Source organism: Aethina tumida, chromosome 1 (assembly GCF_024364675.1).
Source record: "Aethina tumida isolate Nest 87 chromosome 1, icAetTumi1.1, whole genome shotgun sequence".
Taxonomy (NCBI): Eukaryota; Metazoa; Arthropoda; class Insecta; order Coleoptera; family Nitidulidae; genus Aethina; species Aethina tumida.
In genome coordinates, this window is record NC_065435.1 from 47,388,912 (window position 1) to 47,416,756 (window position 27,845).

Here is a 27,845-nt window from a genome sequence, read left to right on the forward strand (position 1 = left end):
CATCCGTTTGTGCAAAAGGAAAACTGACACCTAATCCTCGTGCATATTCGTAAATTGCCACTCATCAATCGATTGATATGGATGAATTTAAATTTTTCAATATAAATCTCGCCCTTTTGTCCCACTGTGTGTGCGTCGCAGGAAGGGCAATCTGTCATCACGACGCTGCTGGTTCGGTATTACGCGAAAGGGAACTTGTGTAAGAGCATATTTATTTGAAAAGGTCGCCTTGGCTGATTGAACGCTTGAATTGCTACTGATAAGAGGGATGTTACGAGATATATACCCTATTGGAAATACCGAACGTAGATACCCTTAAATAGAATCGACTGGATAACTCAGGAAAATTTCACCGTTGCTAACCAATAATTTTTGGGATGTCCTTGGAGACGGTATGGGAAAATGAATAATAATAATGAGTTTCCACATGGGGCCACATTACATGCGCCAGTTACGAGATTGTTTCCAGTTAATGATCAATACAGAAACGTTTAAGAGCATTTTAAATGTCTGGTAGCCGTTTTAAGGATGCCTTATTATCAGACGATAGCTTTGGAGTTCGCAGATAACTATCTCTTGTTTATGTTAATTCGAATGTCAATAAACAATCCAATCATATTCTCTACTGAAATTAAAGCCATCCTAGAAGAAATGGGACTGAAAATAGTTTAAGGACTGAACACACCCACAGAACAGTGGGAACGAGTAGTTTTTAGTGAGACTATATGGTTCTGCTTATGTTAAATATGCTACAGGAACAAAATTACACAAAAAGATGGTTATATCCACTGTAAAACCACAGTGAAAGTTCAATTTATGCTATTGGGATGATTCAATTCTTCTGAAGCAGACCTTCTTAGACTGATTCATGTACAGGTTTATATTAAAAACAATTTACTTCCATATATTGAAGAAATGATGCTATTAATAAATGTGTTTCAACATGAAAATGATCCCAAGCATAAATACAAAATTATGATGAATTTATTAGAAGCCAGTCCCAATCTCCAGACATCAACCCTGTAAAAAACATGGGGAATCACATTTATAATCAAATTCGACATAAATTTTTACAAATTTAAATGAACTGATTACAGCAATTCAAGAAGTTAGACTCGTGTATCAAGAGTGGAAAATGGTCTGTGCTATGAAGATGGGCCAAAATTATAAAACAAAAAGGATATTATACAAAATGTTAAAGTTAAATTAAATAGCACAGATTAAATCATTAAAAATACCAACATGATTAAAATTGCTTATACTCTTCAAACAAAAATAGTAAATAAAATATTTAACATTAATAAAGTTGTTATAATAGTGACTGATGTAAAAACAAATTGGAAAAAATAAACCGTATTAATTCAAACCAAAATCCTAAAATATTTTAATTTGACCGGTTCAATATTTAAGTACACTTAATCCTAAATTAATTTGGAATACTAACAGTATAAAATGAAACGTTTTATACGGATGTAAAGAGTTAATTTGCTATTATAATCAATTCATTTTAATAAAACATAGAGGTAAACAGAATGAGGATTAAAAAGTTTGTTTGGTTTTACGTTTATATTTTACTGAATTCATTCGAAATAAAAAGCACTCTATCCAGTAGAGAGTTTTTAAATAAAATTAACAGAAAAACCGTGTGCCTTTGGTGTTTGCCAGAGCCAGCAGAGAGAGTTCCTCCTTTACGTGCAACATGCGTAAAATTGAGCCGCATCACATTCACGAACAAAACCCGGTTGCCGCACAGACCGGCTCCGATCCAACGATGATGCATTCCCGAATAATCCTCGCGTCTTGTAAATTCACTTCAAGGCCTCAATTAAAAATAGCAATCATTCCAAAAACTGCACGGATATACGATGAGCCACGTATATTCCCGGACGAAATTCCATCCTCGCAGTGAGCACACAAATCAACAAAATTCATTTGCATCTAGTGCAGGTACAGAGGTGTGTAATATAGATCACAAGGACAAGGTCGCGTCTGTCGACAATGGAGCACACGAAGCGAAATATTTCGGATCCCACACGCGTCTGCTTAATATTCTGGTGACCACGCGCGAAATTACACGGGAGAAAAAGACGACGTTATGTCGTAATGACGGTAAAAGTGAAACCGGAGACGTTCGTGTGCTCCTGTTTTGTTTACAACGGGCGCCCACTCAACGAGTCTTGACAAAACTGGAGCGGCAGTTTCTCAACGGTGATCGTATGGGAACCTAATGGATTATCTGATTGCTACGCGAACTGTTTACTGTCGAGTGGGGAAAATTAATTGAAAGCCTACGCCAGTCGTATCGTATTAATTTTTCTTTTTTTTTTTATCGTACGTACTCTCGTGTTTCAGTAAATTATATTTCATAACACTGTTATTATCAGTATTCCCAATGTCCATACGGACCACTCTCTCACGTCCATTACTGCAATCCATTAAATATTCTTCTAGTTGAATATTAATTACTTTACTCGGCGTGTGTGTGGTTCTCGCTTTATCATGGAAAAATCAATTTATCAACTCGCATTTTATGTGAGCGATGTAGACGGCGAATCATAATTATCTGGCCCCTTCTATTTCAGTTTGAAACGTTAATTAACACTGAACTAATATTGTATTTTTATTTTCCAGGTAAGTTCCACCAGAACCAACACAACCGAAATCGTAAGCGTTATAATCTTATTAAAAATGAATGCGTTCGTAATGTATAACTCTTTATTATGCTACGGAAGGTTAACAAGGTTCTATAAAAGTAACCAGTTTAATATTTATTTGTTTATTTATTTATATTTGCGTTAATATAGGACCTTGAGGAACTACAACTAACAGAGCCAATTTAGTCATCATCACAAACAAATATGTTAATACAATAGACATTAACACCATGAACTACCATCCTTGATTATTAAACGAAATAAAAAGTTATTATTGAAACATATTCTTCCGTACCATGACCAACATAAGGATGATGATGTCTCAGCACTTGCGCAATGCAATTACGTACATTCTCCATTAATTATAAATATAATTTATGGGTTATTAAAGGCATACATTTTCTAGTAACACATATTCTTATTCAAATAATGTGTGCGATTAATGGAAGCAAATAAAATCAGCCCGTGAGAAGGTCCCATCATTGATTCTAAATTGCCGCCATAATAATCGGAATTTTCACACTGCCGATGAGGAAAGCAACCATAGAAAATCGTAATGTTCCACATCGTTGGATAATCGAACATACCACTTATCCTTGAAGAGCGTGAGATGTGAAAATTGCTTATTAATATGATTTCCCTAGGACAGAAGGCTTGATTTATTAAACTAACGCACAAATAATTTTGTTTTACCTTCAGGTGTTTGAAAAATTAGATCACTTCCCCGGCGTGTCACAATAGAAACGTGTGTAATGGTTATTTTATGCTGAATTACGCATTTCGTGAACACATGAAATTTCGTAATGATGTGTAAAAATACAAAACAAAAATCTTTCACCTGCATCCCACGTCGCGGACAACAGATGTCGGTGAATTAAAGAGAAAAAATAAAATATTGCCCATTGAACAATTTTAAAATTGTCCAGAATGTTAAGTATTAATAGCTTGATTAATGTGATTAAAATTTATCCATTGGTTGACATCATTTCTGCTTTACCTGTTGTTCCGTTAATACGAAATAACTGCATTATTGCTTGCAAATTAAACATTCCACATACGTGACGTATAAAAATAATCTTATTTATTTTAAGTACCAAAAATTTAAGTTAAAAAACATCTTTATTAAACGCAGACGTTATTTTTAAAACGAGATTAATATGTGTGTGTCAGCGTAAATCGTGCTGAAAAATTCAAATTCAAATTAATTAATTTTAAAAATGTTCAGAATGTGGATTATTAATAGCATGATTAAACGTGATTAAAATTTGCTCATGGGTTGACATCATTTCATTTCTCTCTTGTACGCGGAAGCCAACTTCCGTTACTCCAGAACATAAAATCGTACTTATTAGAAAGCAAATGTAAGCTGTAAATACTAATTAACCATTCCATAATAGGGTGGCGAAATTTGTTTTTAAACAACATATTTTATTTTGTGGGGTTTCCAAATTTTAATATATCAAATGAACACATTATTTTTAAAATGGAATATGTCGGTGTAAATGATAATGGCAAATTCAGGAAAAAACAAGCTACTGATCACTTTTAAACTGCTAGAATGTGGATTATTAACAGCTACATTAACAAAATTAAAATTGACCTATAGATTGACACCATTCCTGCTTTGCATGGTACTTCGCTTATTATTAGAAAGCAACTAAAAACAATGAATACAAAAAAAAACACATTATAGAGACAATATTTGTTCAATTTACTTTTTAAGTAACTCAAGTTTCCATTTATTTTAAGTACCACACTAAAAAAAACATATTTATCAAATGCAAACGTTATTTTTAAAATAAAAATAACATAAAATATGTTGAGATGTCGAATACAAGAAAAAAAAAAACTAAATACTTGCCATTGATTAATTTTGGAATGTTGGTTATTAACAGCTTGACTAAACATTAAATGATTTACGCCTAGGTTATTCTGTTTTGCATCGTACCCGGAAGTAAACTTCCGTTAACTCTAATACATAAAATCGTACTGAACAGAAATCAAATAGAGCCAATAAATACAAATTGAATATTTCACATTAGGGTGTCAAAATTTGCTCAGTCTCAGAATCATCAATCAGTTTTTTCAAATTTGTTAACTAATGCTGGATTTAATTTTGAAACATCCTTATCCAATAGTTTTCGAGTCGACAACGACGAAATGAACTTGGTGGTGCATACAGCGGAAGGAAAACTGCTTCGGAAAATAGTGTGCTCATCTCCTGGTCCCGCCTATCGAAATTTACAACGCCATAGAGATAACCCAATCGACATTAACACTTAACGAGCGTTTCTCTATTTATGTACGCCGGAGTACCCGAGCTAAATATCTCGACATCATCGACAGGCTCCCGATTTAGCGGCGAAAACACGCATAAAACATTATCTTCGGCAGAGTTGTTGCTTTCTAACGTCCCGGAGCAAGAGAGTATCTATCGGACCGACGACTTGCACGGGCGTTACTTTACTCTGGGTCTCTCGCTTATCTTATTGTGCGACGGTCGCTCGACGTGAGCGGTCGACGTCTGTTTATATTGATGGAAGTTTAAAACGTTACCAGCCAGTGATAATTGTGTTTAAAAGTTCTCGGTGGAAAGTTTGCGTTACTGGCGGCGGCGCTGTTTTGATGCGGACGTTTTGTTTGTCCTCACAATTTACGAGTTTTGTTAGAGTAAGGCACTTACAAGTTATTCATGGTACATTTCGTCTTATTTTCTTATTTTTCTACGTTGTCAATGGTAGTTTATCAACAAGGGAACCATTGTTCAACTCGTGCACATCCATCTAATTTGATTAATTCTTTCACTGCTAATTACTGCTACGCAGTGGAAAAATTGCTTTTTTAGAACCAATTCATCTATATGTTAATTGTTTAATTAAATACTGTTATTCTTTAATCATCATTTGATTACTATTCGTAATATTTCAATCAAAAATTCAATTTATCTGTAATATTTCTATAATTTTATTGTTTAGTGGTGGTATTTAAATTTAATATTGCATATAATTGAATAAACTAAGGAATTTTAATGGAAGCACATAATTTAATTTTAATATAATATTTCTAATTAATATTCATACCTAGTATTTGATACAAATTAATTTCAGATTTAAAATTGTTTAAACATTGAAATCACTGTGTTTCTCTGAACATTGTTGAACAATAATTTCAGTTATCAAAATAAAAAATTACATATATTAAATCTTAATGAATATTTTAATTTGTATTTTTACATTGTCCGTACAATTTACATTCAATATTCATCAATTTTTTTTAATGTGTAATTCATTTAGAATAAAAAAATGGGATAACTCAATTCTTTCAAAAAAAAAAAAAATATTTATAAAATAAAAAAAAGTTGTCGATTATTTTTAGGGTAAATAAATATTTTTATTTGAAAAAGTGTGTTATTTTTTGAATAATGAAAATATCAAACTAATTGATATTGATATCTAATATTTGATATTTCATATTTAAAATTGTCTTAAAATTAAAATCACTGTGTTTCTCTCTTTATGGTGCATCAATAATTTCAGTTATCAAAAAAATCCTGCCAATTACTTGTTGAAAGCACAATAATTTAATATCACATAAAACATGTTTTAAATATATTAAATCTTAACATATATATATTTTAATTTGTATTTTTAGAGTGTCCGTACTCTTATTAATTTTTTTTTAGAAATTGTAACTGAATTAAGATGAATAAGAAAAAATATAGTAGTTTATAAATTTTTTTTGTAAAAATATACATATTCATAAATGAAGAATTCTATTAAAAAATAAATATTTATATTTATTAGATATATTTTATACAATTTAATATAGTAGCTGTATAAACAAACCAACTAACTAAACTTTAATTAATAACATTTATTAAAAATTGTGTAAATAATATAGGAATCGATTTTTCGATTTAAAAAGAGATAGTTCACTATTTAATAGACTGGAAAACTGATAATACACATCATTGTAAAACATCTATTAAGTGGTGTGAATTAATCCATAACTTCAGTAATAAAGATATCACGATTTTTCTCAATATAACACGTGGGTCAGATAACCACATGGCTTGCTTGCATATTGAATCCTCATTATGGGGACACTTGATTGCGTTGAAATTCTTGATTCACGAATGACAGTTCGTTGACATCAGACACACCCAACAGAAAATATTCAGGGTTAAGAAAAAGCCGCACGGTTCCTTCGTACATTAAAAATAATTAACGTACGTACTGTCCTGACATAAAAATTAAAAGTTACATGTCATGCTCTCGCAGTCTTTGTGATTTAATATTATGCATGAGCGTCGACCTTGAACGTTCAATTAACAATTGTCTTAATTGGAGTTTTGACTATCGACGAAGAGTCAGTTTTCTTTTTTGGAATAAACGAAAAAAACTATTTAAAATATTAATTTGTGTTATTAGTTGGTTTTAAATTGGCCACTTAACATTCACAACATACTTACGTAGTCATTAAATGCTTTGTTTATAGATCATTCGGAAATACATGTGAATCAGAGTATTCAATCAATATTGATTACTTCTCAAAATCATGATTCACATGCATAATATGTGCAATTTCATTGGAATAGTATGTGGCTAATTAACCGAGCTTATTAATAAACATTTTACTTTAAAACATCGGCACACAAAAGCGGTGGTGGATCTATTCCGAAACAATTGTAGAACAAAATGCATGGAAATTGTTGGTAAAGAGCGATACGGCCCGGAATGATTATGTCAGTGGCCAATAATAAATGAATCCCATGTAATATCTCCCACCCTTCTCCAGAAACAATACAGCCTGTTGCGGCTTTTCTACCACAAAGCACTCTACAATGTGCACAATTGCTGCACACTCAAATGAGCAATAATTACTTGCACTCCCGTTCGAATTGAGGCTATTGTTAATAAGCGTATTGTTCTTGGCAGAAATCAGCGGGTTATAATTAGTGCAAGTAAAATAAACTGCCTGTACGACGGGGCATTTCCAGCGTTGTGCTGCCGACTTTGCAGCAGGGGGTTGCGCTGCATTTCGGTGCATTACGGAATTAACGGATTAATAAAACACACATCAATCTATTTGCAGTCGGGCGATCGTGGGACGCAAAAAAATCACGTTCCATTTTGCCCGGCAATCGTAAACAAAATATCCTAACGTGAAACATACAAACAAATAAAACGTGAATTACATTTATGCGATGTTCCATCGGATTTATATTTAGATATCGCCCGTCCCCACCCTCGCTGTTAATTTCACTTTGTCTTCCAGTTTACAGCAGTCTGCATAAAGGAAAATCCGTATAGGGGCGTGTAACCGCCGTGTAGCATCAGATTGTTCAAATTTAATTGCACCTCGCCAAACATGTTCGAAATAATGTTGTCTGGAGTTACACAAGCCGCTTTAATCCAATTTTAACGCACCACCGTGAATTAATTAATAAAATGAGCTTTAGAGGTAATTTATTAAAACGTTTGCCTGTGGTGATTGTATGGGGTGTGACCATAGATGATTTAACTTTGCGTTGTAAACGAGAAAATGTTGTCGTGTCGTAATTTATATTAATTTCTTGCCCATACGTTTGGATTAGATTGTTAACCGACGGACGATGAAAAGCTCAAATAAGACAGTTTAACTTACTAACCCAATAAATTTATAAATCATATAAAACTTTATCCTTTGATAAAATATTTTCCTATACGTATTGAATTACATAGAAGAGTAAAATAAAAGACAGGAGCCGATGATGGATTAAGGATCTGGAAATATCAAATTACGCCATTGAATATCCGAACCAAAGAAATTCCACGGAACGGAGACGGAAAAATAAGCCCCCCCTTATAATATAAATATTTTCTCCAGCGTACACGAAAACCTCTGACCCTCCCAATCTACGGTCGACATCAGGCACCCTATTTAGAGGGTCGAAAACCTTCAGATGTCGCTTTATTGAGAAAATATTAATAATACGACGTATTTGTTCCCAATAGGACTTGACCTTTTTATTTGATCCGGGGCGAGTGATAAAATACAGATACGATCGTCTGACTGATAATCCGACCAAAAGTTAACCAGCAACTTCCTTATTAAGGCGACTCGTTTTGCATGTTTCTCGTGAAATAAAACTAGGAAGATTTTATTCAACGCAAATTTCGGTAACATTTCCCGTGTTTTCTTTAATCCGACTTCTTAGTCCTTTGCTCTAGTAATGCCGAGTTGCCTTCCAGGGATAATACTTCAATTGGAGTTTGCTTCGGATTAGTATTAAATATAACCTGATTCATTACTTCAGATTCACTTTCTCTCTGGGGAATTATTTCGCAATTATCTTGTAACTTTGTTCGAGAACTGATTTTGAAAAATTTTTACTAATATAGGTATTTGCATCTTTGCATCTTACCTTACACAAACCGGTGATGAACAAATTAGTTCCTTAATTTATAGATAGTTTGGTTATTAGTTAATCTTTGATCCAATAAAACGGGAATGCCTTTCAGGGATAATATTTGAATTGGATTTTGCTTCGAATTAAAGTTAAATATTACGTAATAAAGTGCGACAGATTTACCTGAGTGAGAACTTTATTGGAAAACTTTTACAATTAATGTATTTGCATTTTATACTTTCAAGTACTGTTGAATTATCGGCGATCAGTCACAGAGCAATAGAGAACGAATTAAAGATATGATAAACTTCAATACGTGTTTACTTCAAATTAGTTGATTGATTATTTCAAATTAATTTTTTTGTAATATTGTTATGGGAAAACTCATTCTGAAAGACTGTCCACCGCATTCTTTTTGGTATTGTGGGCCAATGGTAAACAAATCAATTTCATAATTTAAAGGTAGTCAAATATGGTTGTATTGTAAACTGGTTTAGCATAATTGTGCGTATTATAATAAATGATCGATGTTGTTTGTTACAAGGTTCTTATTTGCTCCAATAATGCAGAGTTGTCTTCCACGGGTAATACTTAATTTTGCTCCCCATTTGTATGTAATAAATATAACAAGATTCAGATATATTTTCTTTTTTGTGAATTGTTCCTAAACCTAATTTTACCACTTGCATCTTATCCTTCTTGCTATTGTTCAGTTGTTTATAATGTGATAAAACAAAGGCAACAAATTAATTTCACAATCTGGTGGTCAAATATGTGTGTTATAATTGATCAATCTGTTAGTTACAAGGTTTCTGTAATTTGAAGTTCACAACCTGTGTAGTATTGGTATTCAATTCGATCATTTCCTCGGATATTGTTTTGATTAAACTGTCTAATTCGGTAAAATTGCACTAACAGGATTGCCAAGTTACCACATACACTATTTTTCTAACCACACCGTTACATAAGAACCTAACGATGTTGTTGTGTTCTAAACACGTAATGAATTCAATACATTTCTGTATAATATAAACTGTAATACCTTTACCTAGAAAATCTGAAGGTTAATAATGTAATCGTTACTCATTTCTCATTAACCCATTCACTATACGCAGGCTACGCTAAATTAATCAATTTGAATTTGCTTCACCAGTTTTACGCAATTATATTCAATCATCGCAGGATGGTTTTTAATTAAGGTAAATTGAAATTGTTGCATGTGTTTTAATTGTTAAATCCCAATATATATACAGCCTTTGTACCTTGCAATGGGCTACAATAATTAATTATTTTTTGTCCAAGGTTTTCGTGTTATTTTGAATAATCGCGGAACTAATATAAGAAACCCCGGGGAAAATTATTTGGAAACAAAGGCCGGAGAAATGAATGTACCTGGAAACTTCGGACTATTATATCATTAAATAATAATAGCTCCCGCTCCAGAGAATTCTACAATAGTTAGAACCAACAATACGTGTCAATAACTCTCGGTTAATGGTGAATGGGTTACACCATGAACATATTTCCTAACCTCAAGAGGACCATTACGGTCGGTTTCATTGCTAAAACCATCATCTTTCACGTGCCGAATGCAGCTATGGCAAATAAAGTAAAAACTGTATGTCTATACGTGAATTGCCAGTGCGGTGACGAACCTAAAGTAATTCTTAAACTTCATTTATTATTAGTTAAGGTACGAGGAACAAACTAAGAATAAAGTTTTATTAGAGGCAATAAAGTGCACTTTTAATGTTTTTGAATTCATGCTTTTTGATATTTAATAATGCACGAGCTGAAAAAGGTGAAGGAAGAATTGTGCTAATGGACATTTTTGTTGCGACCTTATTTCCTTAGAATGTATTGATAATGAGTGAATTTTTTTAATTGAAATAAGAGTCACCTCTTGTTCTTTAGTCAAACAATGTATTTATTTCATTTTCACGTTTCAATGAGTCGTTGTTTTCGGTGCTCCAAATAGGATTTTCATCTTCAGCTTTGTTCACCGATCGACGTGCAACTATCAGACAAAAGGTATCGTTAATTTGGCACCTAAGTGTTAAACAATTGAAACGGGATAAAAACAATTTCCCTTTTATGTCTCATAAGGAAATTTACGAGTCAGCACTTCCCTTGATTGTTCCTTGTATCTCGGACCGTTTAATTCGATTAGGTTTTTTACGTTTTAAAATTAGTAAGACAATAAAAACGTAACGAATTCCAAAAATATTTTACATTTTATTGCGTCTCAAAGCTTGTTATCAAATTTATGACTACAGAAATAAAAGTGTCTCTTCTATTTTAGAAAAAATATTTTCGTTAACAATATAAAATAATTCAGTGTAATACGTCAATCATCATTTGGCAACTCAAGTCTGGCATTATCAAAAGAATGTAACTGAATAATAAGCATTTCTCTGAAGCTAAACTTTCCCGAAATATATTTATCATTGTGTATGGTAAAAAAAGCACCAAATGTGACCTCCAATTTTTTTGGTAAAGTTTCAGAACTCGGCATACCGAGATGAATGCGAATGGGATTGTAAAAAAAAGTACGCACTGCCACATTAATCTCCATTTTGTCGTGCGCAGTTTTCTTGTTGCCAGCACCAAATAAGTCAACATTAAATATGTCACCCTTAATTTCACAGGTGGAATTGTCAAAGAGCAAATTTGACGGAACCGGAAGCGATATTTCTCCCATAACAAGCTAATAAATGCTGCTGCTTTATTAACCTTCATTGTTTCCACGTAAATTGAAATACTAATCGATACACCGTCTGTTCCTTGTGCCCTCCCCCGCATCCAGCAACATCAGAAGAGAAGCTAAACGTTCTAAAGGTTTTAATTCCTTTGTTGCAGGCAGATCTGTAACCATGAAGCGTGAGGCTGACGGTGACATGGGCGCCCCACAGAAACGTTCGAGGCGCGGCGATGAGGAAGTTCGCTTGCTTATACCCAGTAAGGTGAGTATACGCGCGTTTCGCAATTAAATCCAGGCGCTGGTCGACGACCGGAAAATCACCCGGACGCACCCGAAATCCACGATCCACGTCGTGCGTAATGCGTTCAATTTCGTTCCGACGTTTCTCGGAACCCTTCTTTCTCTCTCACTCGTTACGTAAACCGTTGTTTAAATATTTTTGTTGTTGCCGCTTTTTTTTTCAAAACCTCGAGAGCCGTCGTTAGTTCTGTGCGTTGGCCCGCGGACTAGAGTGTGTCTCTTCCTCTCCGGTTGGAGGTCGACGATTCAATGCGAAGCTGGCGATTCAGTTTTGGCTTCTGATTTTCTAATAAATTGTCAATTGTTATCGGGATGTTTAAGAAAACGTTGAAATTAAATTTTCTCGACTGAATGAAACGTCGTCGGGAGCCGCCGGTCGGGGGGTACGGTAATTTTAAAGTTATTGTCGTCGGTGTTGCCACACTTAATTATCTCTCCGTTTATAGTCTGCCACCTGTGGCGTAATTGATTTTGCGCAAGGAAAATGAACGGTCCCCCGGGTAAACGGCGGAACCACCACCGTTTGGGGTCGATGTGAAAAATGCATGCGGAAGTTAATTTTCATAATTCAGTTTTTTATTACTTTTCGGCCGTGCACAATTTACGAATTTTAGCTGAATCTTTAATAAAATGCTAGTCGACGGTACGGTAAAAGATAATTTTCTAAGTCACTTACGTGTGCTTATATTAGGGATGCACATAAATTACAAGGCATCGATGCTGCATTTAATTAATTGATACTTGCAAAACACTAGATATAAAACGGATGCTAGCACCACCTTGAAGGAACACATTCCTGATGTAGAAGGTGGTATATAAAAAAATGTAGCTTCACTAGTACAAGAACTAAAGACCATTAAAGTTGGCCAATAAGTCTTTGGACTTTAACCAATGGACAACAGTAAAATAGGCTATGTTTTCAAATATGAGCTTTTTTGAGGTGAATATACAACTATCAATGTTTTAATTGACAGTTGTTTCATTTTGATCTTATTGTTTAATTTGTCAATACAAAGTTTTAACAATGTAAATGTCAGTGATGACAAATATTTTATCAATAATGTATTCACCATAAAATTATTGCATTTAAAAACATTGTTTTGCTTTTAAACATTTGAAATATTTTACCAATACTTCAAATTTTTACCGTATCTTTTTACAAACACCATTATTGTGTAAACACCCCATATAGTACTGTACTTGCAAATTTAGATTATGCATTTAACGAAAAATACAATAAGAATGTGTCTTGGACCAATGGACAATGGTAAAATAGGCTATGATTTCAAAAGTGAGCTTTTTTGAGGTAAACGTATAACTATCAATGTCATCATTGACATTCCCTTCATTTTAGGTTACGTAAAATTCTGATAATATAAATATCAGAGATGACAAATATGTTATTCACCATAAAAATATAACATTTAAAAACATAGTTTACTTTATCACTTCCGACTGGACATTGCCAAAGACGTATTTCCTATTGGTCAACGACTTCTGACTCTTCTATTGAAACCACAATTTTTATTAACTCTATATATCTACAAGAATGTGCCCCTTCAAGTTGGTGTGAACATAAAAAACAATTTGTATTCCTTTTAACTTCATCATTTAAAAGTACTGGACTAAATTTGAGTAAAAGTTAAAAATAAATGAACATTTCATAACAAGGTTCAAAAATTTTCATATATTATTGATTATTTAAGTTATTTTAAAGGGTTTAGTAGTAGTCTGTTAGTTTTACTTTAAAATTGTTAGTTTTAATTTAAAATTGATATATTTATACCGTATTAATTAAATGACCCTTCTTTGTTTTAACTCTCAATTTGTTAATGAATATTTAATATACAATATATCACTGAAAATGTTTTTAATAAATATTATAAAATTATCTAAATTTAGTAATTATTTGTATTAGTAATTATCATTTTTTATATATTCTTACTTATTTTAAACAAATATTTCATAGTTAAAATTAATATAGATAGAACTCTTTACAAAAAACAATATTATAAAATTAAACATTTAAGAAAATAAACTAATACAGAAAACAAATAATGATAGAGACCAAAGTTCTTTTATAATGAATAACAGAATGATTTATAAACTAACTTGGAAATAAATTACTAATGAAAATATAGAAGCGTTAATGAGAGGCGTACATCAGTATAATTTAAGCTGAGTTTGTTCATATATAATTAGGTATATTTTTCAACGAATATGTTGTATTCTGCAACTTTTTATTTTTATGTTTAATTTCTGTATATTTTTAATAAAAAACGTGTTTTATTTGCTTTCAGCTTTTATATAAACTGCTGTTACTGCAGGTTTTTAGATGAATTTTTGAAAAACAAAAAACAACAAATCTGTGTTTTATTTAATTTCAGGTTTTCTATTCTTTTTAATAAACCGCTTTTACTGTAGGTTTTTAGAAACGTGACAATATGGTGTATCAGTTTACAAGATTTTTTAGTTTTAAACGATTAACACAAATTACTTATTTGATTCCCCGGTCAGATGTATTTTTAACACCGAAAACAACTTTAATGAAACGTCGTCACTTTATCCTCGTCAGATTTAATAAGCACCACGAAATATCAAAGATAACCTACATATTGGAAAAATGCCGGGCATCATGCACCGAGAAAACATCTTAATTGGCAGACCGAAATAAATCTCATGATAGATTTCGCCAGTTCTCGGTTAAAAATATCGATCATTTAATGTGATGTTGAATGATGGGCTCGTTATAAAAGAACGTCGAGCCGTCGATGTTCGTAATTAATTAAACTTGCTTATTTCGTTTTTTTTTATTGTCGGATTAAAATAGGAACAAAGAATCTCGATGTAAATGCCTAGCGAATTAAACATGACAACAGGTTTATAAACGTTTTCCACTTTTTTTTTTCAGTATCAAAATATTTCTAATTATGTATCATTCCACATTACGCAGAAAGAAACCTTGTACCAAGACATCATTGTATGTAAATGAAGAAACATAATTTTTCATATTCTCCCGTAATTACACAACTTTTACAGAACGATATACGTCTTCGGTAATTGGTATATGTGAAACAGGTTTTGCAACGACGTTTCCCTTTCATCTTGGAATCTTAATCGATATACGACAACAACGAAAAAATCGTCAAAATATTGTATGTAAATTTTATGTAAATCGGCATCGGATCTATCTTGAAATGGGAACCATTGCCAAACAGTCGTGTTTTATTCAGGTGGACGGACAAAAAGTGGATCAAGTTCGGATTAGAAGTTCGATTGACGCGCATTTGCATATCGGATAATCCTGTATGGGAACTTTATTTTAAATGAATTTCCAACGCCCAGTTTCATAATCAATTTGAAATGGGATTTTTTACTTAACGTGAAGTTAACTTTTTAAGTATCTAATGATATTGGACGTTAGTTTTAAGTATCCTTAAATCACACCGACAACGGGAATCAAATTGGAACTATTCATCAGAAATCCAGTAAAATGTTTTTCCTGCATTTTTTAAGTGTACTAAATTTTCTATTTCAAAACTTACAATATATCAATTTTACAAACACCATTATTATGTGAACACTCTGCATAGTACAATAGTAGATTCTACATTGAATGAAAAATACAAAATATAAAACACTTCTTTGAACATTTTTTTGACGAATCGTCCTCAGTCTACAGTTACCTCGTTGTCTCTGTAATCTAAGTACCCTGATGCTGAACAGGAATCCTTTGGCAAAATTAACTGTAGCGAACAGAGTCATAGAACACAGAGCATTGTTAACGCTTCAGATTGATCTTTGACGCGTACAAGATAACTGCCAACAAACAAAACACCAGTTTGTGCATGTTGACACACAAACATGTACGGTGCAGTTTCGCATTAGTTCTCCCGAGCTGCGACTGCGACGAGCTGATGTGACGCAAGCATCGCTGACGTGACAGACAAGCAAAACCCATTTACAAGTAGTCAAAAGCTTAGTCATCCCGGAGTGGTTTTAACTATAATTGCATATTTAAATTTAAGCGATCCCGCAAACAAATTTACGGTTTCCATTCATGACTCATCGTCATCGCTTCGTGTGCCAACTATGCGTTAGATATGTTTAGAACGGTGATCTGGTTAATGACTTTTTGTCATCTGTGTTACCGATTTGTTGGGACGAGCGATTGGTATTTTCAATAAGTGAGTCGCGATGGTTGTTGATTGATTGTTGAACGTCAGGTGTCTCGTACCGGGCTCGGCCTCCAGACGCTGCTTAGGTTACATTTCGTATTTTAATAAATAGTTTTCATTCATTATTCATCGGCGATCGGCGACGCATCCATTGTACTAAACGAATGACTCCTCGTCGCCTCGTAAAGCAAATAACTACGTTAATGATTGACATGTACAAATATTTTCGAATTCCCCAGGTGGGAGGCTCGACGTCTCATTTTTCGTTTTATTTTTAGAAAAATAATCCTATTATTTCAAGCACGACGGGATTTTCTACGATAATAACTTGAGGTGTTCAAGATGTGTTTTTTTAGTTACACGTCTCGGGAAAGTACTATAATATATCAAATATACGTGTAAAAAAATAATCTATTAAACAAATTCTTAAGTCTGATACATCAGTCCAAGCAACAGTATTTAAAGATGTAGTCGTTTCCTTTATTTGGATAAAAATTACAATTTATATCACGATTCACTGATAATTATTACTGATGATTATCTATCTATGCCTTGATAATCAATCATTATGTTAAATTTGTCCAATAATTAGATATTATTGATAATTATATCAAGATTGATCAAACATTATTGCATCCCTCCAAAATTAATCTAATAACCGTAAGTTTGTCGAAAAGAACTTGTCAATTATCATGATATTTATGCCTTAATAAATATCAAGTTATAACTATAGCAGTAGTTATTAAAGCAGCTTTTTAAAATGTGTCTTTTAACCAAAATTCTTTTATTGAATGTGAACTGTTGAAATAATATTAATTTACTACTTGTATAACATCCTTTTCGTTTTATAATTTTGGCCTATCTCTGTAGCATAGATTCGAATTCCGAATATATGAAAAATTATTCCTTCAAATTCATTTAAATTTGTCAAATTTTTATGTCGAATTTGATTATAAATGTTTTCTATAGGGTTTATGTCTGGAGATTGGGATAGGCCAGACAAAACATCGATGCTTTTGTCTTTCAATTACAATTTTGGATTTGTATTCTTGATCGTTTTTATGTTGAAACACATTTAATAAGAACATCATTTCTTCAATATATCGAACTAAATTTGATATAACAAACTTTTTGTGTAGTTTTGTCTCTGTGAAATATTTAATATAAGCTCTAAAAGCTACTCATCCCGTGGCTCCATGATTTAGTGAAGGTGTCCTAAGTCAAAATTGGATAGGGTTTTTCTTGTAAGTTTAGGTTCAAACTAACACGCCTCCACTAACTATCTTATCACAGTCCGTGAACTATATTCAGCAAGTTTCAGGTTGACTTTAATTTCAGTTGAACATAAGATTAGATGTTTTTTGACATTCGAATTATCAAGTTATCGATTTTCTTTCAAATTTTTCGATTGTGACAATTTTTTTCGTAACTACCACTTGGCCAGTTTCTTTTGATTTTTTAGTAATAGCTTCAAAGTCTTAGCCATCTCTTCTTGATTTTCTCAGTTGTAGTAACGCTGAATTATTACTTTTCTTACAGTTTCACTTCGACCAACGATTAAATAATTACAATAAGTAAAAAGATAGCAATGAAAAACCATAAAGTAAAAAGTTGCTATAATTTTGTCCATTGAAAAATAAAAAAGTATGCAATTTTTTAAAAGGTAAAATTAAATTGATCAGTTGCAATTGCAACAAAAACAGAAAAACCAATAAATATTATAGGTACTGGCATCCAATTCAGTTTTATGTTTTAAATAAATTTTAATTTCTATAATCAAGCTACTACGTTATATCAAATTGGATCAAATTTTTTGTTTTTCCTAAATTTTATAAATAAATATATAAAGTTTGTCAACAAATTTTGAAAATTGTGATATTGAGAATTATCAAGTTGTAAGTCAAGATTGATTATTTAAAGTACAATTTTCATTTTATCAATTTATTACGATTATTTTGACAATTATCATGATAATCATACTTTCATTACAATCAATTAATAATAATTATCAACATTTTGTTCATGAATCTTTTGAATCAAATATAGAAATAGTGAAATAAAACACTCGTTCGATACAAAAATTTAAATTTAAAAATAACAAGACTTTAAATCAATTCACCATATATAAAGATGAAAGATACGTTCAATAAATAATATAACAAGCAACGTTTTTAGTCGGAGAACTAAAAGCGAAAATATAGAGGCCGCAAAGAAGCACACATGAAACACACGGTCGATCATTTATAATTTCCAGAGCCGCGGCGTACGGTGCAAATCCCTTTTAAAACATAAACAATTCAGGCAAAAATCCCCGCCGCGGGGCCCGTGGGAAAACAATTTCTTTGTTCAGTTCGTGTTCGAGATGGTATCTGGCAAGACGGCGGAGAAATCCTCTTTAAACAGGCGAACGAAAGCGCGGGCCGGCAATTCCGAGAGAGATGTGCACGGTCTTCGTCGGGGACGTACGTAACCTTTAACGTGAATTTCGCATTGTAAACAAATAATCCTGATGGCGATAGGTCGGGTGGATTTTCCTGTCGGTGGCCGGATAATCGACTGCTTAAAATCTATGTCGCCACGACGAATTTACCTCTGCCACCCCCCTGTTCTTCCTAGGCAGACGACGAAAATAAAAATAAATCGAAGGGAAAAAAACTAAACATTCTAAATAACGAAGTCAACGGATCACGTGATGCATGCACAATGAAATGCATCACGAAAACGATCCCCGAACCCGCGATATATCTTCAGGGACATTTTTTCAGGCTTTCCGTGTATATGTGTGTGTGTTTGTGTGTGTGTGTGTGCCCCCGAAAACCAGCCGGCGTCCAACTTATCTGGAAATGTTTTATTCAGGCCTATAAATCTCCGTGCGCCGAGCACAATATCAAAAACATGTAAATAAGAATCTCGACTTGGTTTTGCTTGGGAAATATGAATATTTTAAAATTTATTTACTACGGAATCGCGGGCAGAAGTCCTCAACAAGTGCACGGTACGCCGCCGGTCGTTCGCCGTTCCCTTTGATGTTGGCGCGGCAAACGGAATGTCTGATGCATTTTCGGGACGTTTAGACCGAAACCGCGGAAATAAAATCCGCTTTTGCACGACGAATCTGTTTTTGTGGAATATTGGCGGATGCGCTTCTAACGGTTATTGGGTTTTATCAAGTGGGATGGTGGATGCGCCAAACAGAACACCTTTCATAGATGAATCAAATCAAAATATTACCTTAAAATACAATTCAAACCAAAATAAAAAAAACAATAAGTTTTAGTTTACTGCCTAAAAATTTATTCGCAACAATAACCAACTGATTCCAAATTAAAAATGTATAAATGATACATAGAAAAGTAAGAAACAAATTAAATTTATTCATGATATTTGGACCTATTTCAAAATTTATATAGTTGATAATGTATAACAAATAAAAATTATTTATTTCTTCTTTTGCAAAAAATTTAATATCACATTAAAGTACGATTCAATCCAAAATAAAAAACAATAAGTTTTAGTTTACGGTCTAAAAATTTATACACAACAACAACCAGCTGATTCCAAATCAAAAAATTGTTAAAAATATATAAATGATACACAAAAAAGTGAGGAACATTCTCTTATCTTAAATTACTCTGATACATGTTGTCCTAATTAAATTTATTTAAGATATTTCGAGTTAAAAATTATATCGGTCATATAAATAGTTATCTATCTCTTCTTCTACAAAATAAAAAACGGGAAGTTTTAGTTTACCAGTTCAAAATTTATACACAACAACAACCGACGACTGAGCTATACCCGAAAAAAATTGCATATTTAACAATTTTGCGGGGGACGACAAACACATTTACATGGAGAAAAACGTATAACATTTTAAATTTTAAATAAAAATCTAATATCCCGTGCCTGAATTTCCCTTCATAACATATAGAACGTTTCACAACAATAAAGGCCAATAAAATCCTTGTTACAGCGTCGAGAAAATAACTCATGCGCTAAATGAAATAATATGCGAGAAATTAACGAATTTAATTTTTCAGGTTGCCGGTTCCATAATTGGTAAGGGAGGACAAAATATTACGAAGTTAAGAAGCCAGGTCAGTATCCACTTCACTTCGTTTCACCGTTTAATTATAACAACTTTCAAACGCATTATTTATGCGTTTGGAACTTGTTTTATTTGGTTCAGTATTTTTGTGTATTATTTTAAATTTAATGGTAAACTTTTATTAATTGATACTCGATCAGTTTAATGACAGTATTTTAAATGAATTATTCACATCTTCATCCTGTGTTATATTTTACGTGATGTTTGTTAAATACTGAACCGAATATGCTTTCAAAATGTAGGAATATTTGCAACAACGATTTGTTTAATAAGGTTTTTAATGACTTAAATAATAAAAGACTAGATGAATATAAATAAAAGTTGTTGTTAAAATGTTCACTACCAATAACAGTTTGCTTTACACTATAGTCATAGTTAAGAATAATACACAAAACAACTGTAATAACGTATATTTAAATAATCGTTGTAATTCAAACTGTTACATCGCTTTCTTAAACCAACATTTTAATTTGTTTGTATTTTTTAGTTGTCACTTTCAATTACGTTATATTTATTTGAAATTAAAACCACACAGACAGACCGATAGTGGTGCTCTCTATATAAATATAATTTTGATTGTAACGAGCCCGTACTCGTACTGCAACACGTACTTGTACCCGCCCAATTTTATAGATTACATAATATTTAAGATTACAGCTTCCATGCAGTGGCCACCGACTCCTTAACCACATTCACTGAAAAATCCAATAACTGTCCGTTCAGTTTTCATTAGCAAAAGAGAGCCGTCACATTTTATTTTTGTTTTCATTATTACTATTTTTTAATCATTTGTTTTAACACAATTGGTTTGCCAATCACCGCGTGCAGAAACTTGTACAGTCGCGGTGACGTTCACATACCGACACCGTGCTTCCTTTCGGCAGCCACCAGACACGCGGTCCGTGCGGAGGATTGCGATTGGAAACCGGTGAGTTTTCTGCTACTTAGTGATCGACGACGGTGTCCGATTGTGTTGTGGTTGGGGAGTGTGGTCGGGCCCGAAGTGTATCTTGGCCACACGTGTGTTAACATAATTGTGTTCTCTTCCCCCGGGTCTCCGTCCAACCACTTGAACTACTACTGCCAATCTGTGCCCACCTGCCCGCCAATGCCAATTTTGCGTGTTGCCACATCAAATCACCGAAACCGACCAACAGTACAAAGCCTCCATTACTGTCCCCGATTGCCCGGGCCCTGAACGGTAAAATCATAAATTCAAACTCTAATTTAGTTGTGCTCACCTCGGCCCTGGTTGCACTGCAAATATTCACTCATACCCTCTTATATCTATTCTCTTATATCTCTGTTCTTGTTACAAATTGTTTTTGTTTTTTTTTTTTTTTTTATTTTACTTTTTTTATTATTAACTATTTCATTTAATTTTGGTTTTATGCTCATTGTTTAATATATACGTGCACATAATCAAGACTACTGTTTGTGTCAACGCGCATGACTTACTTTTTACTTATATACTAACCAAGTGTGTTTAACCTCACGTTTTACTAAATCTTTTTAATTTTTAACTAAATGTGTCATTAACTTGATATTTTTAAGGTTTTTTTGCTATATGCAAGACGTGATAAGCATTAATAAACTCTTATAACTGAATGATTTTCTAGTTTACAGGAGAGACTATAAAAGCTTTTATGTAGTAAAAATTCGTAATTATTCAGCGTACGTTCAAAAAGTCTATATGTAAGTATTGAAAACGTAAAAAATCTACGAGGTTAAACACGATATGATGTTCGAATTGTCGCTGGCACTCTTGATTTTGTGTAAACACTAAAACCTATTTTCTAAACCACCCTCGAATCTTACTTTATTGTTCACGTACTTTTAAACAAAAATTAACAAATACACTAATTAACTCCCTTTTTTTTCGACTAGTGAATAAAACAGACAGACAAGCGGTGCAACCAGCTAATGCCAGGTTTGTCCGCTAGGTGGCAATTTTTATAGCAAGGTCCCCCTAACAAAAGCGACAAACGCTTCGCCTTAGGTTGAGGCCTTTTTCTTTGTGTCTAATTACTTTTTTGCAGGTGGATTTAAATCCCGAATCAAATTTACGTTTTGTAGCACCTTTTTTACTTGTTGTTAATATTAATTAATGTCGAGCCGAAGGTTTCAAACGTATCAATAGGGTGGGACACTGTGTCTGACCTAACCAAATTCGAATCAATGGACAAAATTTGATTAATCAAATGTCGTGCGGGGAGGGATTATATGCCAGGCCGTGCGCCCTATCGATACAAACGATAACAACTTAGAAAATATCCTCAACAAAAATGTCCCCGACGCCCCGCCATACCGTACCGTATCGCTACGAGGATTTGCGATTATACGGAAGTTTAGAATCAAGAGCGCCGGTTCGTTTATCGTGGCGATTTCGTGGCGAAACCGAAAAAGCAACAGAAATAAAATATATACATATATATATACATTCTCGCATCGGTCCGGTAACTTGTTGAAAGGTGGCTCCTTTCTGACCATTTGTTTCTGTTAGAGTAAAATTGATCGCCTCCAATATGTACCCGGCCTTTTTTGTTTCTCTCACTCTTCACTCACACTGCGATCTCTCTCGCGTTTATCTCTTCGCACCGTAAAGGGAAATAAGAAAATGTGCGGCCGTCACTATCGAAAAATTCCCTTCTGAAAGCTCGCAACCGCCGATTGTTTTCGATGTGCACTAACTGAATTTTGTTTGCAGAATGCTGACGCTGTCGTCCGACCTCGAGAGCATATGCAGCATCGTCAACGACGTCGTGCCCAATCTCGAGGAGGTAAGTTCGATGTGCAAGACGCATGCATCGTGATTTCGATTTGCATTGATTTAATAACGGCTTCCGCCACCGTCGGTAAGTACATGTTGCATATTTCAGATCTGAGCGGGTGAAACTCGATTGATAATCAATTTCGCCGTACACGTTTGAACTTTACGTCTCGCAAGGCGATCGATAGGAACCTTAAGCTGAGCTAAATAATAAAAATCTCATAGTCTTCTCTCCCCCCTCGAAATGTCCGGCACGCCATTGTCGATCGACGACTGTGAATGAGGAAGAAGCGACCCTGTCACCCCTGTCGGGCCGACGGCAATTCGATGTGAAGCACCCCGGATTCGGGAGGAACGTGTCGTGTAGACCTCACGGAGACCAATAAAAGTCAGATGTTTGTCTCGCTAATGAAAAGGTGCACGTCGGACGTTACAAACAAACGGACACGGACGACGGGTCGGTATAGATCGGTCGTGAATAATACAGCGTTAACGTGCTCCGACGGCGGCTATTTAAGCGAAAATTAAATTAAACACGTAGGCCATTAGTCGGTGCACGACAAACCATCCGAACCACATGCAAGTGGTTGAGCTAGTTTATTCTCAAATAATGAAAAATGTTCGATTATTTTCCTTCGTAAACATTCCACAATCTACCAAACGATGTAAACTGTTGAATGCTTTTTTACGACGTTCTGGAATTCTAAATTCACGAATCGAATGGAACGTATATCTTGTTTATTTAACGCCACAAAATAATTTTCTCAAACATATACTGGCTGTTAGATAGTAACCAAAAATATATTCAGTCGAGCTTTCATAACTCGAGCAAATAAGATTGATTCGAGAGTGGAAATCACGTATAATTTATACTTGATTCGAACATCGATAACCCCAATGTTCTGATGATTCAATCATCAAGGGGGGAAGCCCTAATTACGTTGTCAAACGTTCTATGGATTTTGTTAACAGTGATAACTTATTATACTATATATTTATTGCAAAAATCTTTGAGAAGATTTTGAAAGACAATAAAGAAATTATCTCTAAGGGTTGATGTAAAAAAAGTATAAAATATAGAAGATAAATCAAATAAAACTCTTTTTATCGACTCCTATTGTGCCAAATTGAAGTTACGAGTATTTATCTATTTGAACAAGAAGATTAAATTAAAGAATATGGCCAATATTCTCAAGTTAAATAATCAAATGTCTTAAATGTGCTTTTAATTGGTAAGGTGCTTAACCGCCTAACTGCCATCTTAGAAATTATATTCCACGTCTTCTTCCAGATCAACTTTATTAGTACATTCGTTCTTATTTTCTGGTCTTTTATTTATCTAATCTTAATAAGTCAACCTTTGGCAAATCGTGGTTCCAGTTATTGAAGTTCTACTGTAAATAATAACTTTAAACGCACAAAGTAAGCATGATATTTAATTTGACGAAACAATACGGATTTATGGGAAGTTAGATATCGCTTAAGCTGTCATCATAAAGATATAATACCAATTGTTCTTAGTTAAAGGTTTCACCATTACAATTTATCATAAGATCTTCGTATGCATTGAAAACACAATTAACATTACTTTTTACAAAGCCCGTAATTATGATAACTAGACTCACGATTTTGCGTAGATAAACTATTTGCACAATGAATTTCGAAACAATGTTGCTCGTTTTAAAACTCCTATTACAATTGAAGATACATCTCAAGTACAACTAATTAATGAGGCATGGCCCAAGGCAACATTTTAAAAATATACGTTCAGACATTCGTCGAGCAAACCTCGATTACAAATGAAAATTAAGTCAATGTTGATTTATACAGTTAAAACATCGTTGTATCTTTTAATCGCCATAAATTGAATTTATTCGTGGCTCAGCTCCTAAAGCTTACAATGCTCAATCTCGTAAATCTTGGCGAGGGTATGTTTCCTATCAGCCATATAAAAGTTCAAAGGAACATTGTGGTACCGGGGAAGTTTTCGGCGGGCTTTCTTGGGAAACTTAATTTTAAATTAATTTACCTCCCGAATACATAAAGCTTTTAGTTGCTTGTTAGAGAAGTTAATTTCGTTTTAGAGGAACTTTTTCGCTCGTACCACTGCGGAGTCATTGTTTCAGAAAATTTACTTTAACTTGTCTTAGGCGTGATTAATATTTTGACTCCTGTTGAAAAGGAATTTACATAATTTCGCTATAAAATTTGAATATATATTAGGATTTTGTGAATGAACGTAAGGAATTTAAATTGTTCGTGGATTTTTAATTTTTTGAGGCTGGCTTATTCGTGTCGGCATAATTAACTTAATATGGAAAAATGTGTTTATTTAAGTTGAGTTAAGACCTTAACTTGCACCCATTAAATAAAGTTTACGCTCACATTGTTGTTGTGCTATTTATTTTCCCGAAGCCCTTCATAAAACGGAACGGTAGAATTTCGGTATTGAATTTGTCAATTGATTTTTACCATTCCGAGGAAACAATTCGTCCTGATTTAGTAGGAAAGAAGCCACGTAAAATTCAGGCGAACTTTCGCTGATTAAATTTAAGGTATATTTAATATTCCGAAAAGGCATTCAGAACGTAAAGTGGGCGGCAATTAAGACTGATATTTCGGTGATTAATAAATTTGAGAAGATCCGTCGTTAAGTTCGCCGTCGAAATTAAACTCCGTTTCTATTAATGTCAATTTTGAGTGCCCGTCTGTTGACTTAAAAAGGTAATCAGGAGGTTATTCCTTTGACATTGTTTTTTCTAACTGAAATCACGTTCGTGAAGCAAGGAACTTAAACAAGGAATTACATGTGTGTGTGTTTGCGAACGCGAATTTATGGTGACGTCGGCGCCTTGGCCCGATTACAATTATTGTTCGAAAACTACAACCAACGCCACACTCCAACGTGCCGTAGTTTTACGATTATCGAAATTAATTATGAAGCAGACGCCAATATCGAGTTTCCCGGGGTAACTTTGTGCTGCGGCAACATTGTTTAGAAACTGTTCACGTGCAAATGGAGATACGACGACGACAAACCTCAATTTCCGGCCTTACTTACTTAAACAATTTCGGAACGGATGCCAGGCAGCCAACTTGTCATACACTTTGTCAGCATCCTCTTCGCTGAATAAGGCGTCCGGACGCCGAACTGAATCGACTAAAACTTACAATTTACAACGCTAGGTGATCCGTAATGCTGCGATGTTTACCGGCGAGATTTGCGCCAACATAAAACATCTCCGGGTTCATTTTTTTCCTATTTTATCATGAACAAAACCACACAGTTTACATTTCCAGGTTACGTGACCGCGACCCTTAATATTTATGTCATCGAACGGCGGAATAGTAAAAACAAATGTGCACGACCGATCTCCATAATTTTTACATTTCGCCAAAACGATTCGAGTGATCGATAAATCACGAGACGTAATCTGTCCAATAATCAACCAACGACATATTGCACGCGATAAAACGTTCAACCCGCCGCCGAAGAGACCCAACGTCGACGTTTTTGCATCCGAATGTCGCAATAAATTTTTAAAATGCGCAAAATAATATTCAGCCCGGCCGGGAACACGGACCGCGGAAAACCCTTTCACCTTTTAATATTTATGTCCGCTCCCACTGCAAAGTCTCACTAATGACATGTTCGGAGCTACAACAGTTGTTTGGGGGATTTTTTCTTGTTGTGCCCCGTCAAGTATTGATGTTTAATAAATTTCGTGGACGGGACTTGTATGAGAAATTAATTTCCTTCGTATTCTGCGCGTCACCGTGATGGGAAGGCAACAATAAACAAACGGGCACAAGCATCAAACACCAGTCGATTTTAATTTCCGCGATTACACCGTATTCGGGATTTTTTATTAAATTTTTCTTTATGCCCAAGCAGAAGGCTTTTAAGACTCCCGGCTAATTTTAATTTAATATATGTCAAAGAGGATTTCATAAAGTAAAGCGATATTAAGTGCATTACCCCCGCGAATTATTCGGATACGGAACGCGAAATAAGATTTGCCTTTTGTGCGACTAGAATTCGACCCGACATTTTTTGTATAAACTCAATTTTATAAATATATATTCGCATAGAAGGGAATTTAACGCTCGAATATCCTTTCCGCAAATATCAAGGAATACTTTTTCCATTAAACAGTTTAAAACTAAATTTCGGTGTTCACTGTACCACGGGTTGGGTTAATTTGTAAACCGGGACGAACAAATTAAAACGGATGAAACCATAAAAAAACTATTTTTACTCGCTGTTGGCGTAAACGATTTACAAATACAAATTACTCTTCGCAAACCATAAAATGTTCAAAGTGTGTTTATTACTCGGCTGATCTTTTATTTTTAATTATAATATATATATATACATTATCTACAATTACTTTTAATGCCGCCTAACGACCGTTAATTAGATTTTATCGTCCGTACATTCGAAACGCAATAAACTCGGAAAATTTTTAAAAACTAATAATCCACGTTGAACACAATTTTACATGATTGCCGAACACGGCACTAATTCGTCCACCGTTTGACAGCCTTTTGTTTTTGTTACGTCTATTGGCGTCTTTGAGGCTCAGTGAAGCAGAAGCTCTAATTTTACAACAGACTGACATTCAAAGAACATGTGGAGCGGATCTTTACAAAGGCACCGATAATTGCACCTAAAACATTCAATGGCAATTTTCGAAAAAAAAACGGCTAAACGGGTAAACAAAAACAATAAAAGTGTTTTAG

General features: G+C 33.8%; 1 protein-coding gene across 8 annotated transcripts in view; it reads left to right on the forward strand.

Annotated features, from left to right (window-relative positions):
• The window catches only part of LOC109599292 (heterogeneous nuclear ribonucleoprotein K), an 81,824-nt gene that overhangs the window by 44,779 nt on the left and 9,200 nt on the right, over positions 1-27,845 (forward strand). For 5 of the 8 annotated variants that reach the window (XM_020015273.2, XM_049964447.1, XM_020015289.2 and 2 more), the window contains 4 exons: positions 11,905-12,008; positions 20,265-20,321; positions 21,490-21,533; positions 23,040-23,112. In XM_020015273.2, the coding sequence (XP_019870832.1) occupies positions 11,919-12,008; positions 20,265-20,321; positions 21,490-21,533; positions 23,040-23,112 (264 nt within the window). In that variant the 5' untranslated portion in view covers positions 11,905-11,918. Of the gene's footprint in view, positions 1-2,631; positions 2,665-5,007; positions 5,325-11,904; positions 12,009-20,264; positions 20,322-21,489; positions 21,534-23,039; positions 23,113-27,845 lie in introns of those variants that run through there. The other 3 variants (XM_020015305.2, XM_020015313.2, XM_020015329.2) reach the window with 3 other exon arrangements.